Below are 18,960 nucleotides of genomic sequence, written 5' to 3'. Positions count from 1 at the left end.
TTGTTTCATATTTCCAGCTAATAACTGCTATTATACTTCTGTATCAAGCTTTAAATATTATTTATTGTACAAAGATGGAATCAACCTCCAGTTATATTGACAATACACTATAATAATAGTGGTATGTACATGATGCTGATGTGCAGGAAATTAGCTCAGAATTAGCCTAGTCTTTCTGATTAACACATTTCACTGTTACAACTTGTAAGCAATTGAAGTTAAATGGAATGGAAATAAAAGGAAATGAAATGTAATTTACATACTATTTTTTGGCAACAAATCAAAGCATGCATAATGAAGATGGGCATATGTCATGCAAAGTGTAAGGGAAATTTGTTTTGAACAATGACTTTTCTTAACGAACCAGGGACCTTCTGGTGAGTGAGCCATGAACAATACTCAGTGAGACACTACAGCTTTCCATCTGGTTATAAAGAGCATATCAAGTACCTGGTTTTGACTGATCATTATTTTTAGATTTTGGTGGACTGCCATGAACTTGACTCGATTCAACTTTACCAATAGTTTCTGTTACAGGTTGGGCTGATATTGTGAGAGAAAATTGTTTACTTTATTAAATTTGATTTCAACAACTAAGATATTTCAGTGATAGTAAAATTAAATTTCAGATGTTGAGTAAGAAGGCAAAGGGGCATATATTTGTACATCTTCAATAGAAGGTTTGATCTCGCTTTAACTACGTACATCTTATCAAGGCCGTCAAGTAATACCCTACATATTTCAGCACTAATTTCGATTGGGTACAAGCCCAACTTGTGAGCCTATCAGATTCCTTGATCGTCGTGAATACCAATCTTGCGCTTTTTAAGCTAAAATGTCTACCTTTGATAATCGAGTTGCAAAGTTCAAGGTTTTAGACCAATACTGGCCAAAATAAGGTGTCTTGTACAGATACAATAGTTATGTAATGTTCTTTAACTGAATAAATATTGAGGTGTTTTTTTACAGCATGAAGTCTCAAGCTTATACTTTCCTAATTTTATAGTTTACCTGAAGAATGAAGCTGATCAAGTTTTTCGGAATAAATACGATTTCCTTTATCACCTGTTATATAACCATGCTCTTCTTTAAAACCAACTGGTGTTATTGGTACTATAAACAATAGTTTATATATTTTACATTTAAAACCAACTGGTGTTACTGGTATTATAAACAATAGTTTATATATTTTACATTTAAAACCAACTGGTGTTACTGGTATTATAAACAATAGTTTCTATATTTTACATTTAAAACCAACTGGTGTTACTGGTGCTATAAACAATAGTTTCTATATTTTACATTTAAAACCAACTGCAAATGGTGTTATTGGTACTATAAACAATAGTTTATATATTTTACATTTAAACCAACTGGCGTTAGTGTTAGTGGTTGTATTTATATATTTTAGATTTATAAAGATTTGGATAAAATCATTATTATCTATGATTTTTATATAAACCTGGCATATGGTAAAAAAAAACCATGTGTTATATATTATGTATAAAAATATACCAATTACAAGATATTTAATTTAATTTAATCTCAAACTACAAGTTCCAAATAGGTACATAGCAAATCTAATATCAAATCTAATTTAAAGCAGAAATCCCAAATACATTTCAGTGAATAAAACTGGTTAACACAGTGTGAAAGGCTCTTAAAACCCCATACACTATCTGATGCATTTTCAAAGATATACCAATGTTCAGTTGATTAAAAATCACCTTGTGTCTGGATAAATCCTGTCTATAACGCTTAGTTAGATAGATTTGATATTTACACTTAATCCCCAACCCAGCTCCCACAGACACAGTGAAAACTGAGACTGCTCCTTTAAAGTCATTCTATATAAATATGTTTCATTATTTCGAAACAAAGAAATAGCTCAATGTATTATTTAAGATCTGATTAAATCCAAGTGGAAATATATTCTCAAAAAGCTATGCTTAATTAGTATAATGCATAAACAAGTTATAAACACAGAATATATAAGTACACAGAATATTTAATAAGTACACAGTATATTAGTAAATCAAGTACTGTAAGTAATGGAATATGTCCACTTTTTCTACTACCCACTTTAATGTGTTTTTAAATTAATGCCTCCTATGACTGCAAAAATGGTTAACAAAAAGCTCATACACAAACAAGCATATTTTTACTAAAAAATATATTTTGTCCAAAATTTGATGAATTCTAACTTAAGATATGCGTTCATTTTAATTACTAAACTTTTTTACTCTACAAACAGACTTTTATTACCACATATGTACCATCTACCAATAGCAGTATTTCAGGTAACTTTTCAGCAAAACATAATTGGATTTGTGTTAAGATATCAGAGCTCCAGGCTGTTAACCAAAGATTCCACAAAAACCCATGCATTTTTCTCAAAAACTATTTTTCAAACAAGAGACTAAAATGTTTATCACATGAGAAAACGTGGTTTTTACATTTGATTACCTGTACTCAAAAGGCAGCATGGGGTGATGTTAGGAGTAATATAAACCTTTACAGGGGTGTTAATGAAAGAAATATGTTAAAAAGCCAATTTTCTTCTAGTTCTACATTCCTTTCAAAGCATGTTTTATAGCTAGCTGTCAGTAATAGTACAGGATATAATATGGCTACAAGAACCTATTTTAAACTTATTAAAATCTCCTCTAAGCCCATGCTATATAAAATAAATATACAGTATTTATAAGTTGTTTAGTGTTGTTTAGTATAGAATATATAAGAACCATGCAACCAATGTATATGGCTTACCAGGAGCATGTTTATCAGGCTTATTAAGTTTATCAAGTTTCTCAGAATAAATTCTGTTTCCTTTATCTCCTGTAGGATGATCTTTTTTAGGCATAAATTTTGCAGCTACAAATACAATACGCTGATGTAAAGTCTTTGCAGAATGGTATTCAACACATTCTGTTTCATTTTGTGTGAAGATGTGGATGATTTGATTGGTGAATGAATTAATGAATGAATTAATGATTGAAAGAATGGGTTGATGATGAAAGAATGAATCGATTGATAAATGGATGGGTTGATCTTGAAATAATTAATACCAAGGAAAAGTGTATACATGAGTAAATGACTTGCAATTACTTTATGATTACAATTGTCTAATGTTAGTGGCTATAATCCTTGTCACATTGATATATTTTGAAAAAAACGGGAAACACTGTAACATATATAACAGTTTGTGATAAAAGATAAACAAGGGGTGATTTCATTGTAGCACTAATGGTAAACACCAAATATAGACTATGATCACAGAGAGAGAGGGGGGGGGGGGGGAGAGAGAGAATTGAGATTTAGTGCCCACTCAACACAAACTAGGTCATTTCGGGACTAGCATATGGTTCAATTTTATTTCAATAATTCTCCTGTGCGTAGGGGTCTTTAGCAGTGGGAGGAAACCGGAGGACCCGGAGAAAACCTATGAGGTTGGACAGGTGACCCTACTCCTTGTCACGTACAACCAGGGAATTGAAACCATGCCAGCTGACTCAATGACAGACCTTAAATATGATTCAGCGTGCACACTCTAACCATTCGGTCATTCAACTCCCCATCAATCAAAGAAATAAACAAAGACAACATGTGGTGATTGATAGTAACATGATGTGTAAATGTATGACTAAGTGTAACTTACGTGTAACAGGGTTTTTTTCAGTAGGGGGAGCTGCTGTAGTTTTAGCGACAGATTCTACAACTATTACATCATCAGATGTCATGGTTTCTTCCACAACTAGAAAAAAACCCAACAAATATCAGAAAGTATCTATAAAAGATTATGTATACAATACAAGTTGAAAGATGACCTAACAAAGGAAGCAAACAGACATATTCCCTACTGATCATATCCTACCTGGTTTTTGTTCTGTTCTGGTTTGTTCACTTTCTGCTTTTTCTTTCTCTCCATCAATCTCATCTTCATCATCCTCTTCACTATCATCATCCTTTGCATTTTCTTCTTTTTTCTCTTCTTGTTTTTTAACTAATTCAAGGGTTGTTGTCTACAAATGAAAAATTAATCAGTTAGTCGGAGTATATAGACACTACTTGTATCTAATCTAATTAAAATGTAATCTTTTTATTCAGTTTTGTCTATATTGAGTAGCTGAGAGGTTTAAAGTGTGTGCTTTTGATCATAAGGTCTGTCATTGATTCATGCAACAGGAGTTCAATAACACACTTAGATGTGCTTGGCTAAAGAGAAAGACAGAAATGTGGTTTAACATTCACTCTACATGAACTAGGTAATTTCGGACTAAGTAGCAATCTCACAGTGTTTCAAAATATTATTTCTAGAATTCTGTCATGAATCACTTATCGAAAACTTCAATAGAGTAAGCACCAACAATTTATAAATTCCACTGGAAACTTTGTCCTGTATTGCATTCACAGGCTTTAAAGGTCACACAATAAGACTGGAAATATAACTTTACATAACAAAAAATATTAATCTGAAATGAGGTACCTTACCTTTATGGTGCCTAATATAGAAGATAAAACTTCTGATCCTTTATATGATTCGTCAGTTTCAAAATCGTCACGCAAACCTCGATAAACATTGTTCATTATTTTCTTGACCTTAAAATAAAAATAAAGTGGAATGTCACACTGTTTCTAAAGCTAGACGGGGGAAATTTTGTGCCTGACAGAATGACACCAGGGCATAAGCACTGACAAAACCGAAATTAGACACAGACATGCGTTTCTTAACTGAGCACTTTTTCTAGAAGACATTTTTAGTTGTACTTGTGAAGATGGTAAAAAGAATCCTCAACTACCTCATTTACTAAATCTCCAGATGGTGGTCCACCACCTGAAGCAGCATCACTTAATTTTTCTTCTAATTCTTCCATTTTTTCTGTCAGTCTATCATTTTCTTCCTCTAAATCATTTATTCTGTCTTCATATTTTTCTTTCATAGCTGATGCCTGGTTTCTTAAATTATCATACTGAAACACAAACATAATTATGGTTATTCTGTAAAATATACATTTTCTCTATATTTTCCTGCTCTACAATGTAATGTATACTATAAAATCAAAAAAGGCATATGCGTGAAAGAATGTATGAAATGCGGTCTAAATCAACAAGGCTAATGAAAACGGACAAGTGTATCTCTAGTCTGTATCCAAGTTATTTTCCTAGATTTTTGTACCACGGGTAGGAAAGTGATATAGATAGTGTTTTATATATTGCTAGATAAATATCTGACAAACAGAAAGTTGATTTATATGCAGCATCAGTAAAGTCTACAGATAATCTAATAATATCACAGTACTTTTAGTGTACAATCTGTAGTATGGAAATAATATGGAATACAACACAGATGAAAGTTCCACCAGGAACTAACCTTATCTTTATAAGCTTCTAATTCTTCTATTTCATCTTCTAATTCGTTAATCTTCTCATCACTTGTATTGCCTGCTGCCTTTAATGATTGGATCTGTTTAAATATAATATGTGATATAATCACGATGACTACTAAACTACACAATGTACTATAATTGTATTACTATAATTGTATTACTATAAATAAAACAAAGCCTTTCCTTTATGATCTGCATGTTATCAACTACCGGTTTATAATATGTGTTCTAATTAAGAGAATTTCTAATTAAAGTTACAATTTCATATTTTCTAAGAAAGTCAAAACATAATTATTTCTATGTCTTTTGCTCAATAGGTTGTCAACTCACTATTATACGATCATAGGTGTCATTCTCACACTTAAAACTCATTTACACCGGAAATAATAACACAATTACCCCCCAATTACCTCCCTTGTTTTCTATTCTCCACCATGGAGTAGTTATCTTCAAACGTTGGAATTTGAAGATGAAAATGATACTTTTGCCAATTACTCAACTGGCAATAGTGAATTATAGGATTAATAGGATTATTCTTTAACAAGGTAGGACTGTTTATAGATACCATCTATTTTAAGGCTTTATTTTAATAAATTTTAAAAATTTAACTTAAAAATATGAAATTGCAACTTTAACAGAGAAAAGAAAGCATCATTCTGACAAGAAAAAATAACCTATACAATTCAATAAAATCAAAGATTTTATTTTTGACACAAATCAAACAGTTCCTGTCATTGTGATACCGGTAACAAATGCATCAAAATCTGCCAACGCAATTACAGTCATTTGAACACACAACTGGTCATAAGCTAACTCTAAGAATTAGTATAACTAAGATATATTTTTTATGGACAGTTGTCATCAATCCAAGGATTCATTTTTAAATGATAAATTAGGTCAACATACTCTGACTTCTGCTTCTTTTAATTTTGCTTTGAGTTCATCGGTTTCTTCCTTCACTAATTCAAGAGCTCTAGTATGTTTCTCATTTGCTGCTGACAACATTTTATCACTCTTCTGCTTCCATTCTTCTTCAAGTTCTGCTTCTATACGTGACAACTGATAAATACAAAATAATCAAACATTCATCTACTTTTTTTCTTTCTAGAACACGTCAATACATGGAAGTGCAACAGCATAGTGATTAGTTAGTTTAGTTTACACATCCCCCAAAGACCTTCAACTCAAATCTCTCAGAACTTGCCTTGTGTGGCCATGAATAATTCTATTGATTTTCAAATCACTGACCATGAAGTATCTAATGCATTTATGGTACTGAGGGCATGATACATTATTGAATGGAATTAACAGGATTTTCCTTTCCATAATACACTGTTTGAATTCGTGAGGTGAGAAAAGTCTGTTTGCCTGTCTCTCCCTGAGAAATCTATATCCGTATTTATGGACACAAATAAAAGACAGTTGGTTATAAATATAATATTAGTTACCTTATCAGAACTGGCTACATCTGTTGACGTTTTCTGTTTGCGTAATTTATCTCGCAACGTTTGGATTTCTTGCTGTTAAAGGAAGAAAAAAAATTATGTAAACAAATAATTAATATCCAGATTTAAGACCCCATAGTAGATTATCTGGGAAAGTTTACAGGGACAACAAAAGCATTACAATAGTATTGATAGAATTGTGAAAATACTGCAATGTCGCCTTAATATGCCCACCAGCAGCAAAATTGTCTGTGCTAGCTCTTAAATCATTGTCAACAAATCTCATAGAGCAAATTCTTTAAAAATTCATTATGAACCCTGTCACAAGCTTGAAAAATTAAAATTTCTGATCCAAAGATTTTGAAATTTAATATGGTTATTTCTTTTCCCCCAATAAAGAAGTTTTTAAATTTTGATTTGAGAACATTGCCCTGTATCAAGTTCATGAAACACAAAATTCATGATCCGAAATCCTGATATATTCCATACAGCTTTTTCTTATATCTTAATGAACACTCCTGTATCACGTACACAAGATTCCATAACTCTGAACCAAGTGGGCAAAATTTTGATAGCAAAACATGTTGAATTTTGATAGAGTTTTATGATGACCAGATGAACCGGTACTCTGAGTATTGTAAGGGAGCGATGGATGCAGATGATGACAGTATACACACATTTAAAGGTCACCGGAAAAGGTTCATAATTTTTTTAAATTTCCGCCGTTTTCCGTGGGTAGTCGTAACTTTCCGTCAATAAGCAATCCATGACGTCATTTTAGTCCTGCATATAGAAATATAGACTAGAATATGAGCAGAAGGACTAAAATGACGTCACAGATTGTTTATTTACGGAAAGTTACGACTGCCCACGAAGAATGGCGGAAATTACTAATGTTGAAATTTACCTGTTGCAGGTAATATTGACATTCGGGTTCGGTTTATACTTATGGAAAGGATATGTTGACATAATTACTTGCATTATTTAAAAAAAAATTGATGCTTTTCCGGTGACCTTTAATGTGGGTGTATAAAAATAATTAAAAGAAATATTTTTTTACTTCAAGATTTGTTTTCATCTCTTCCATTTCATCCTCCATCTTTTTTCTTTCTGCTGCTACTTTTCTTTTTCTGTCAGCTAAACCCTTAAATTAAATAGAAAAAAATCCATTTATACATGACTGCGGTAATTCCATAGAGTCAATCTCTCTACTACACGCAAATAGCTGTCACAGGTGATGCTTATTTCTATTTGAACATTTCATAATTTTAGCAAATTTAAAAAGCCAAACTATTCTGGGTGGTAATTAAAGTGATTCTGACTAGTCTTTACAATATGAGTCTGCAGTGACCAGGACTTGGAACGTAATGTAGAGACTGCAAGAGAATATAACCAATATCTGTTGACAACATTCTCTATGAATTGCACCAAATCACTTCATAAACTAAGGATTTCAGTTATATAAACAACTTATAAACATTTTGGTAAACGCACAGCTGTAAGGTTTTCAGTGATAAACTGTTTGGTAAATGTACAGCTGTAAGTAAGGATTTTAGTGATAAACTGTTTGGCAAATGCACAGCTGTAGTGTATGGATTTCAGTGATAAACAACTTGGTAATGCTCTGTAAGGAATTCAGTGATAAACAACTTGATACTGTAAGAATTTCAGTGATAAGATTGGAAATATTTACCCTTTCCATATTTTCTTTCGATGTTTTTATATCAGCAAATTCTTCTTGTAATTGATTATGAGCACTCTCTAAAGTTTTTCTATGTTGCTTTTCTTCTCGTAAAGCACTGTTTAATTCAGTTATTTTTCTTTCATCCTCTATTTGAAAATATCATCATATGAATAAATATCAAAAAATTCCTCTTACTGAGTAAGCTCATGTAACACATTTTCAACATCAAGTCTTGGAACTTATTAATAATAGATTGGTGTATATTTTCAATATACTAGATAAGAATAGATAATATTGAAAAATAAATAAGAAAGCTGACAGGCAAACAGCTGGGAGTTTATGAATGCTCTAAAGACAAATCTTTTCCATGCATTATTTTTGCAATATTTTAGAGGTTTTCAAATATCATCTTTCAATTGCATTAAAAAGGTGGAAAATTTTCTCTAATTAAATAACAACTGTTAGGCAATGTAAATATGTAACATGTTATATGAAGAGACTCGCCAGCATTACTCAAAACCAGCAGAAACTAGGATTTAAAGTAGCTTAGTCTTTAATCAATATCATCCACAGGCTTCAACATTGAAATCACAAATTATTTGTCAATTTAAATCAACATTGATGTTGAGATCTTACCAGGAAAAGGTGGGCTTGTGATATCCAATATCTAAGACAAAATAAACATTTTACCATTGGTACACGAATCTTGTACCAGAATACGTTTCAGTGCCATTTATAACAAGGGACTAGAAGAACGAGGCTAGACATATTCCACAAGTCATGTCAAACAGTGACACTATATTCTTATCTGGAAAGCATGTGCAATAAATACTACCGGTATAGATTGGAATAACCAGACGCTATAGAGATTGCCATTCGATTGAGACTTCTCACATAACTGATTTGAAATCAGAGTAAAAACTGAAACGACTAAATGTAAATCAGTTTATATACATTCATATTACATTATTATATATATGCGTTGCGACCCATTTGTGTCAATTTCTAGTTCCCAAAAATTAGTGATTTAGCTCCTTTAAACTTGTGTAAAATTATTTCCATCATCTAACCTGAGTGTTGTAATCTTAATCTTTCTCTTTCTTCAGCTGAATGTGATGAAGTATCTGTTGTTGATTGGATTTTTTGTATAAGTTCTGCTTCTTTTTTTCGTGAATTGGCAAGTTCCAGTTGTATGGTACTAAGTTGAGCTGTGGAAGCACTAAGATCAGTTGCCAACTGAACCTGGAAAAGACAAGAAATACATTAGAATTTAGAGTCTGAGTGAATCTGTAGTTCTCACATTTTGAGACTAACATAGTGTTACTTTATGTGTTCAACAGCTAATGGCTAGAGCTCATAAAATAACTTAAAGAGAGTATGGACACTTGGAAACATTCTACATACTCTGCGCTGGATCACCCCCCCCCCCCCCCCATGTGATTTATATAAAAAAGATCTAGGTCCAAAAACACAACTCTGAATATGTTTTCAGGGGCGTACATAGCGATTTTGTTTGGGGGGTTTTGGGAGGTGTTTAGCCAAAAATGCGACCGACTGATGCATGCCTCTAATACGAGTGATGCAGTCAGACAGGAGCCTTAACATTTCATAATTTAAAGATTTTTATACGCCCACATTTGGATTCAATTTTAAAAACCGTTACACCTCAATGAAGTAGCAATTTTAATTTGATTTTGATAAAACTTGAAATGTATGTTTACATTACAAAGATCTCTGTTCCTTTTGATAATCGCGCATATCGGAACTTAACTTCCAGGATTATGGCCCCCGATTGTTCGAAAAATCACGTTTTAGCTTGTGAACCCTCTAGAGGTCACAATTGTTATCCGATTTAGATGAAACTTGAAATATGTTTATAACCCAAAGATCTATTTCTTTCGATATTTGCACATATCGGACCGTAATTTCCTGATTGTAAGAAAAATCGCATTTTTAGCTTGCTGTCCCTCAAGAAGTCACAATTTTGATCTAATTTAAAAAGCGTTCAAATATATCACTGTTACACCATAATGATGATCGAGTTTAAATTTCGTGAAAATCGAACCAAAACTGCTGGACAAAATGGCTGCTCTAGGTACACAAATAGTGTTAAAGTATGTAATATCAAGGTTTTGGACCAATTTAAATATATCACCGTTACACCCTGATAATGATTGAGTTCGAATTTCGTAAATAGCGGCCTGAAACTGCCCAACAAGATGGCTGATCCTTGTACGCAAATAATGTAAAAGAATGTAATACCAAGGTTGTGGACCCTCTAGTAGTCACAATTTTTATCTGATTTGGATGAAACTTTAAATATATGTTTATATCCCATATATCCCAGAGATTTCAATCCATTTTGATATTTGTGCATATCGGACCATAGCTTCCTAGATTATGTTCCCTTATTGTGCAAAAAATCATGTTTTTTTAGCTCGTTTTCTGTCCATCTCTTGAAACATGGGAAGTTGACTACGCTATTGTATACTAATATACTGTTGCAATTTTGGTACACGGATTCACGCAAATACATGTAATATTAAGTATTTGGGATTTTTCCTTCTTTTTTGGCCTTGTTTGTTTACCTCATTAATTCATTTAGTCTGAGACCAACTGCAGTGAGCACTTATTTTGAGACCGACTATTATTCTGCCTGGGGAGGGAATTTTTTCTTAGACCAATATTACTCACAACAGAAAAAGAGTGAAAAACATTTTTTCAAACATAATAATTTGACAGGGTTATTTTATACTCTAGTTTTGTGTGAGTAGCATGACATATGCAAATTAGGTGAATGGATTCACGCAAATACATTATTTGCGATTTTTTCCTTCTATTTTGACATTGTTTACGTTATTAATTCATTTAGTCGCCCATGCATAATTTTGCGACCGACTGCACTCATTTTGCGACCAACTATTTTCCCCCCCCATATGTACGCCCCTATATGTTTTGTTCTTGGAGCATGGTTATGTTTTCAAATTACATTTAATTAATTCTATATTTACAATTCTTACAAAACCAAGGACATTCCCCTGTCGATCACATCAGACCTGTCACTTCAATATTTCGACAGCCTGGTTTTGATTATTTTGTTTTTTTGAGATTAGCAAGAGCAGGGGTTCAGCCTTTTTTTGTGCAGGACACGTGATGTAGAATATTACTGATTGAAATTATGCTTATAAAATTTATTTCCCTTAATCAAAACAAACAGGATAATTCTTAAACTATTATACTGGGTTACCAACTTATTACATAGCATCTGATTCTGTGAGCTTTTCTTTTCCACTTAATATTTACATTCATTATATTAAAATTCTCAGCAATAAAAATCAATGTTAACATAATTAATTGCATTTGATTATTATGTTTGTTGCACATTCTGTATATATATATATTTGCCCACAATTCACATATTATTTGTATCATTTGCTTGATAAAGACGAGAATATCCTTGTCGAAACGTCGCTTAGTATCAAACTCAGTAATTGTGTATCCATAAAATTGTACCTTGTGTTTAATATGTTCAATTACTAAATGCCAATCAAAGAAAACATAAATAGAGTTTAGTAAATGGCACAAATCTACTCATTCTAGTAATACATGTATTACAAATCTACATCTCATTAATCAATATTAATATTCTCTATCAAAGTTCCTGGTTCCAGTCAGTTGTTTTCAGTTAAATTGGATAGAGAAATAACACTGAATTTGTATTATTGGTAGATTTTGGTGGAATGAACTAATCCACTAAACAAAATTTAGAGTACAACTTTATCCAGTATACTATAAATGTATCTCTCTAATTATCATCATACAATTTTATGTTTACACCTTTTAGCAATACATCTTATAACTTTGGAGTAAGCCTTTAGTGTTTCAATCATGCGTATAAATTTTGCTTGAATACAAACACATTCTTAAATTAAGCTAAAAAAAAAAAAGAATCTGGTTGAATCACATCCTCAGTAAAAAAAACAACAAGCGGTTAAATTGCCATGCAAGATATGCCCACATTTTGCAAGAGATGGACAGAGAACAAGCTCAAAAAAAAGAAGCAATTTTTCGTACCATCAGGGGCCATAATCCAGGAAGTTACGGTCCGATATGCATGAATATCTACAGAAACCTAGATCTTTGGGATATAAACATATTTTAAGTTTCATCAAAATCAGATAAAAATTATGACCCCTAGAGGTTCCACAACCTTGGTATTACATACTTTTACACTATTTGCATACAAGGAGCGAACATTTTGTTGGGCAGTTTCGATCCGATTTTTATTATTGATATGTAATGGTGATATATTTAAACGTTGTTTTAAAATTGAATACAAATTGTGACTTCAAGCTGGTCCACAAGCTAAAAATGCAATTTTACGAACAATCGGGGACCATAATCCAGGAAGTTACGTTCAGATATACGTGATTATTACAAGGAACCAAGATCTTTGTGATATAAATATAAATTTAAAGTTTCATCAAAATCGGATCAAAATAATTGTGGCCTCTAGAGGGTCCACAACCTTAATATACCATATTTTTTACACTATTTGCATACGAGGGGCAGCCATTTTGTCTGGCAGTTTTTGTCGGATTTTCACGAAATTCGAACTCAACCATAATTAGTATGTAACAGTGATATATTCAAATGTTTTTTTAAATCTGATAAATATTGTGACCTCTTGGGGGACCACAAGCTAAAGACGCAATTTTCGGTACAATCAAGGGCCATAATTCAGGAAGTTACGATCTGGCATGGGCAAATATAAAAAACGGGTACCAAGATATTTGGGTTGTAAACATGTATTTCAAGTTTCATCAAAATCGGATCAAAATTGTGACCTCTAGAAAGTCCACAACCTTGATATACATGTACCATTTTTTTTACACTATTTGTGTACGAGGGGCGTCCATTTTGTCTGGCAGTTTCGGTCCGATTTTCACAAAATTTAAACTCAACCATCATAACGGAGTAACAGTGAAATTTTCGAACGTTTTTTTTTTTTAAATCGGATAATAATTGTGACCTCTAGGGGGACCACAAGCTAAAAACGCGATTTTTCATACAATCAGAGGCCAGGAAGTTACGATCCGATATGCTTGAATATCGAAAGGAACCAAGATCTTTGGGTTATAAACATGCATTTCAAGTTCCATTATAATCAGATCAAACTTGTGACCTCTAGACTGTCCACAAGCTAAAAATGTGATTTTTCGTAAAATCCATGAAGTTATAGTCTGATACATGCCAATATCAAAAGGAACCAAGGTGTTTGGGAGATAGACCTATATTTCAAGTTTCATCAAAATCAGATAAAAACTCTGACCTGTAGAGTGCCCACAAACAAATTGTATACGACCACATGAAAATGTGGGCGTATAAAAATCAATACAGTTAAGAAGAAAAGAGGCAGCACAAGTCTTCAGAGTTTCCAAAATAAAAGTGCTATGCAAACCAGACGCTAAGTTGCTTGCTTGATTTATCTATACTAATATATTATTTTTTTAAAATCTAAATAAGATATATTAAAGTATAATTAAAATATGTACCTTTTGTTGTTCTAATTCTAGAACTTTGGCCTGTGATTGATGTGCTGAATGTTTATAACCTTCATTGCGTTCTTCTAATAATGTGTTACTCTGTTCTACAAACCTGTAAAATAAATAATATAATAATACAAATATAAATATACTACTACTCTGTTCTACAAACCTATAAAATAAACAATAAAATAATACAACATAAAATATATAGCATTTACTACTGTTCTACAAACAATATATAATAGATTACTCTGTTCTGCAAACCTATAACAATATATATACATGTAATAATAATGTATTACTCAAACTATCATTAATTTCAACATTTGTCTGTCAGAAGGATATAGGATAATCTAAATTATTGGAAAAGGACAAGTGTTGCGTTTGCATGAACAAAGTTCATTACCGATATCTGATATTGGGTTCAAACCCAGAACTCCACAAAAAGAGCCCCATAGTACAAGTTTCACCCATGTGCCATAAGATAGGAAAGCCCAAGAAAACGTTTACCAGAAATATTTCACAAATTAGGCATTGAGTTTTTAATGGCTTTGAGTTTGAGTGTATATACAGTGCCAAGAAGTTATTTAATGCAAACTATGTGTGTCCTTATAATATTAGGGTCATTGTTTAAAAAACACACAATACAAACTGTAACTTTTATTACTAAAAGTGTTCAAACTTCTCATTTAAAATAATTGGCTTAATCATAATAACAATAAAAACACCTAATAGTTGTAACAGAATCACTAATAATATAAACACACAGTTTAGAAATACAGGTGTAGCCCTTTATCTATTGTTTATTTATGTTAACTTAAGGAAAGTTTTATAATGTTTTGATGACATCTCAAGCTACAAGAGCCTAAATCTTAGTGTAAAAATAGACTATTTAATGTAATTGTTATTGTGACCTAAAACTAACATATATGTCATCTAGATTCTATGGTTCTTAAATAAGTACAATACCACACTATAATACACACTACAATTTATTTTCAATTTAGTTGAAAACTTATTTATACTCTAACTCAGGGTCTCCTAATTTCACCTGTCTTTTTGTATAGTATTCAAAATGCTCTTTTTCTATTAAAGTGGCAAGAAGTCTCTGCAAGCCAAAAGTCTCTGCAAGCCAGAAGTCTCTGCAAGCCATAATTATTTGCCGTCATCAATCAGCATTTAATCATACTAATTGTTTAAAAGACAGTTTTACAGTATTTTGGTAACCTTCCAGTATAAGGATTACAGTTTTCAAATGTTTTACTTGAGAAATGTGAGGGTTTATAAGATTCACTAAGTTTGTATATGGCCTTAATATAGCATGTTTTAACTCAATGCAAAGTCTGGACATGGTTGTTTTTTTTTATAGATTATAAACAATATTGCTACTATAATTTTCATAGACCCCAGTATGTTTCAAATTATATAATAATAGTTCACAGATGATAGACTATTATTCTTATTTATAATAAACATTCCTTAAAAGTTCAAAATGACCCAGCTATCATACATGAAAATTCTGAATAAATAAAAATGAGCAGTAGATAGATAAACTTATTAAACTTTGATAATTACCATGAATTTCCCATTTTGAAAAGTAGTGTTGAACAACTATTTCACTATAAAATCAATATCAAAAGTTTATGTAATATTTCTGAAAGTTCTTCAAGATAAAATCCAAGTTTTAATCCAAGAAAACAATAAACAACCTATTCTAATTTTTCACTGATCTTTTATATTTTATGCAAATGTCAAATCACTTCTTTTCTAACACAAAACACTTAACTGACAGCAATAACTTTTTCTATGATTTAAATTCTATAGCTGCAGCTAGTTGACTTTCTATTAATTCAATTATGCTAATTCCCTGGAAAACAGTCTTGAATCATCCAAAATTCAAATCAATACACTGTTTAGATTATAGATACACCTATATTTAATCCAACAATAGTTGGTGTAAGACGCCTGCTGTAAAACAAAGTAATTAATAGAACATAGTCCACACTATTCAAATCCAGCAAATAAAATTTAAACGAAGACACTGTATGTTCCATATATGTAGGCATTAAACAAGGCATTAAAACTTAATTCAGTACAGAACATTTAAAAACTTTTTAACAATCTTTAACAAACTTGCAAGAACTTGATATCCACTCAGACATAGGTTATAGGTTAGAGTTTTTTTCACTAAGTTCACAATTATTAAACCATAAAAGTTTCAGATTTGAAATAAGCTATTCTTTCTACACAATCTATTGTTCAACAAAAATAAAGATGACATGTATCCATTGGTAGTAAGATAATATACACCTGTAAGCCTACTAATTGATATGCCAAATAATTCAGGTTAGCCCTGGATTAAACAAATAAAAATAAAGTTGCACTGCCCAAAAAGATTACATTTAGATCGAGTCTACCTAACACTTTGCTTTACATATATAGCTATACTTGAAAAACAAGGTCAACCGTGAATTGCAATTCACAACAAGAACTGTCAAAAGGATTATGACCCCCAAAGTTTATTGAAATCTTCTTTTTGAGGAAAAACATAAAGGGGCATTAAGTAAGAATAGATAAAGAGCTGACAGTTCTTGCTAGTTAAACAATAGATAATGAAAACAGAAAATGTTGAAAATTTTAGTCAAATTGCTTCACTCTGAACCGAGATATTTACAATTTAATTTTAAGCTAGCCTCGATCATCATTACTAATGTTAGTTCTATATTAAACAAAGTCTTTATTATCCATTTTTACGTTAAATTCTCCATCACAAAATGTATTCAAATCCACTAAAGATTGTTTAATTCTTATTTTATTGACCAAGTATTGTGTATAGAACATTAACTACTAAATCTTAATTGGGAAAGATAATGTGGAAATCAGTTTGTTTATTAATTCTATATGACCTAAACCATTGACAGTGGAACCCAAATCTCAACACTGGTTCAAATTTTAAATGTAGACGTATACCTATTCAACACATTAAACCTCTCAACACTTTTATTTTTTACCCAAATCCAAGACTAGACATTTTAACTTGTGCCTAGTTAAGTTCCCTAGCCTATAAAATTATAGAATCTTTCTTAGTATACATACACATAAATTAATTAATACACAAATTATTCCTATCATCAATATCCATACACATAAACTAATCAATACACAAATTATTTTTATCATACCTACATAAATCAATCAATACACAAATTATTTCTATCAACAAGATAATCACATCAATGAATCAATACAAAAAATGAACCCTGTATTACACATTAATCAATACACATAAGTTAAACAATACACAAACTATTCTCATCAACAGCAAATATACATCTATTTCCCAATTTAAATATGAACCCTGTATTACATGTTAATTAAAATCACACCAATGTACATATCATCACTGCACCCAGAAGATATAAATCAATATTATAAACTTATATCGTAACCTTAATATTGTCCAATTATACATAGATAACCACAGCCACAATACACAATTAACATCTAATTAGAACTGACCTCTATCAACAATTAAAATGCACAACTTAATAAAACTTTACCAAGGCATGAAGTGGCCAACTACACAACATTTGCAATACGCATATATAGTACTATAAATGTAGATAAATACAATGAATAAGATGTAAACAAACCAGGTTTAACATAGGTAAACAGGTAGTTTTGGTCTATATATAAAATATTTATAGTCTAACTGTAACAAATACTTCAAGCAAAAGCTTGTATATATATATACTTCTTAAGAATATCTTGTATAAAGAGAACTGGTTTGATATGACCAAATCAATGTTCTCGGTCACCTCTTTTAGTTTAGCTTATCTTTATAATCTATTATAATCAATCAATTCCATAACAATCAATTTCATGAATTTGAAAAGGGAAAGAGAAATTGTGAATTTTCACCAAGATCTGGGACACCAATAAAAAACTAAATCAGCAAGATTATTCAGTTAGTTCACCTTGTGCAGGACCCATATAAACTGGCCAAAAATATAAATAATACTAATAATAGTATTATTGGGCCTGACATGTTTTGATTGTTCAGATAATATAAGGTGTGTTCCATGTCTGTTTTCATCTTTGTGCAGCAGCTATAAGTATAAGTACATTTGTATAACTTTAGTTCTCCCTCACAAACCTAGGGACAGATGGTATAAGGTGTTCTGGGAAGAGTAAGTATACCCTACCCTACGCACAACACCCATCATGACACATAATATCTGTAGTACAATAATCTGGTACATTATAGTTTATATTCATGATTAGATGTAAAAAAAAATATTAAGATATTTTGGATCTGTTTATGCAGGAACATCATTGTGTTCATTACCATAAAGCTAGTCAACTGTATCCCAGATATAACCTATATCCATGATAACTTTATTATTTATAAAGGTTGATACCCCAGTAAGTAATCATGTATGACACATAAATCTTTAAAGAAAGTACATGAACAACAATAGCACTAACCCACAGGAGTTCTCATACTAAAAAAATCTGATACAACACACTGATATACAGATGACCAACAGACCGTGCCATCTAATTTAATATAATAAAGTTATGGTAATCAGCCATAAAAGCTTTGTTTCAAGATTTTATTACAGATCCTAAAGAGCTACTTTTTTTTATATACAAGAAGTAAAGACTGTATATATGAAACTGTAGATATTATTGCAACATGTAAGGTAGAATAAAATACATTTAATACATGAAGTCAACCAGCTAACTAATATATGTGACAGGAAATTAATTATTAATATAACTCTGTTTTCCAGTCTTTGGTTTAAACAGTATTTATTTTGAAAATATTGTATAATTGAAAGGCATAAACAATAGGAAACCAAAAACAAGCCAACACCTCCTCTCAATTAGTT

The 18,960-nt window shown here is 31.4% G+C and overlaps 1 protein-coding gene across 5 annotated transcripts in view; it reads right to left on the bottom strand.

The window, feature by feature from the left end:
- The window catches only part of LOC126808618 (FK506-binding protein 15), a 60,507-nt gene that overhangs the window by 26,066 nt on the left and 15,481 nt on the right, over positions 1–18,960 (bottom strand). For 4 of the 5 annotated variants that reach the window (XM_050533477.2, XM_050533479.2, XM_050533478.2 and 1 more), the window contains exons 18-31: positions 14,072–14,174; positions 9,587–9,758; positions 8,526–8,662; positions 7,893–7,976; positions 6,836–6,907; positions 6,294–6,446; positions 5,372–5,464; positions 4,800–4,970; positions 4,492–4,599; positions 3,875–4,022; positions 3,659–3,754; positions 2,770–2,874; positions 1,012–1,113; positions 451–543 (exon numbers count right to left, since the gene is read on the bottom strand). In XM_050533477.2, the coding sequence (XP_050389434.1) occupies positions 451–543; positions 1,012–1,113; positions 2,770–2,874; positions 3,659–3,754; positions 3,875–4,022; positions 4,492–4,599; positions 4,800–4,970; positions 5,372–5,464; positions 6,294–6,446; positions 6,836–6,907; positions 7,893–7,976; positions 8,526–8,662; positions 9,587–9,758; positions 14,072–14,174 (1,637 nt within the window). The remainder of the gene's footprint in view (positions 1–450; positions 544–1,011; positions 1,114–2,769; positions 2,875–3,658; positions 3,755–3,874; positions 4,023–4,491; positions 4,600–4,799; positions 4,971–5,371; positions 5,465–6,293; positions 6,447–6,835; positions 6,908–7,892; positions 7,977–8,525; positions 8,663–9,586; positions 9,759–14,071; positions 14,175–18,960) is intronic. The other variant, XM_056098304.1, reaches the window with a different exon arrangement.

The sequence above is a fragment of the Patella vulgata genome, chromosome 1 (genome assembly GCF_932274485.2).
Source record: "Patella vulgata chromosome 1, xgPatVulg1.2, whole genome shotgun sequence".
Classification (NCBI taxonomy): Eukaryota; Metazoa; Mollusca; class Gastropoda; family Patellidae; genus Patella; species Patella vulgata.
Note: the sequence above shows the minus strand (reverse complement) of the source record. Positions and strands in the feature narration are given on the sequence as shown.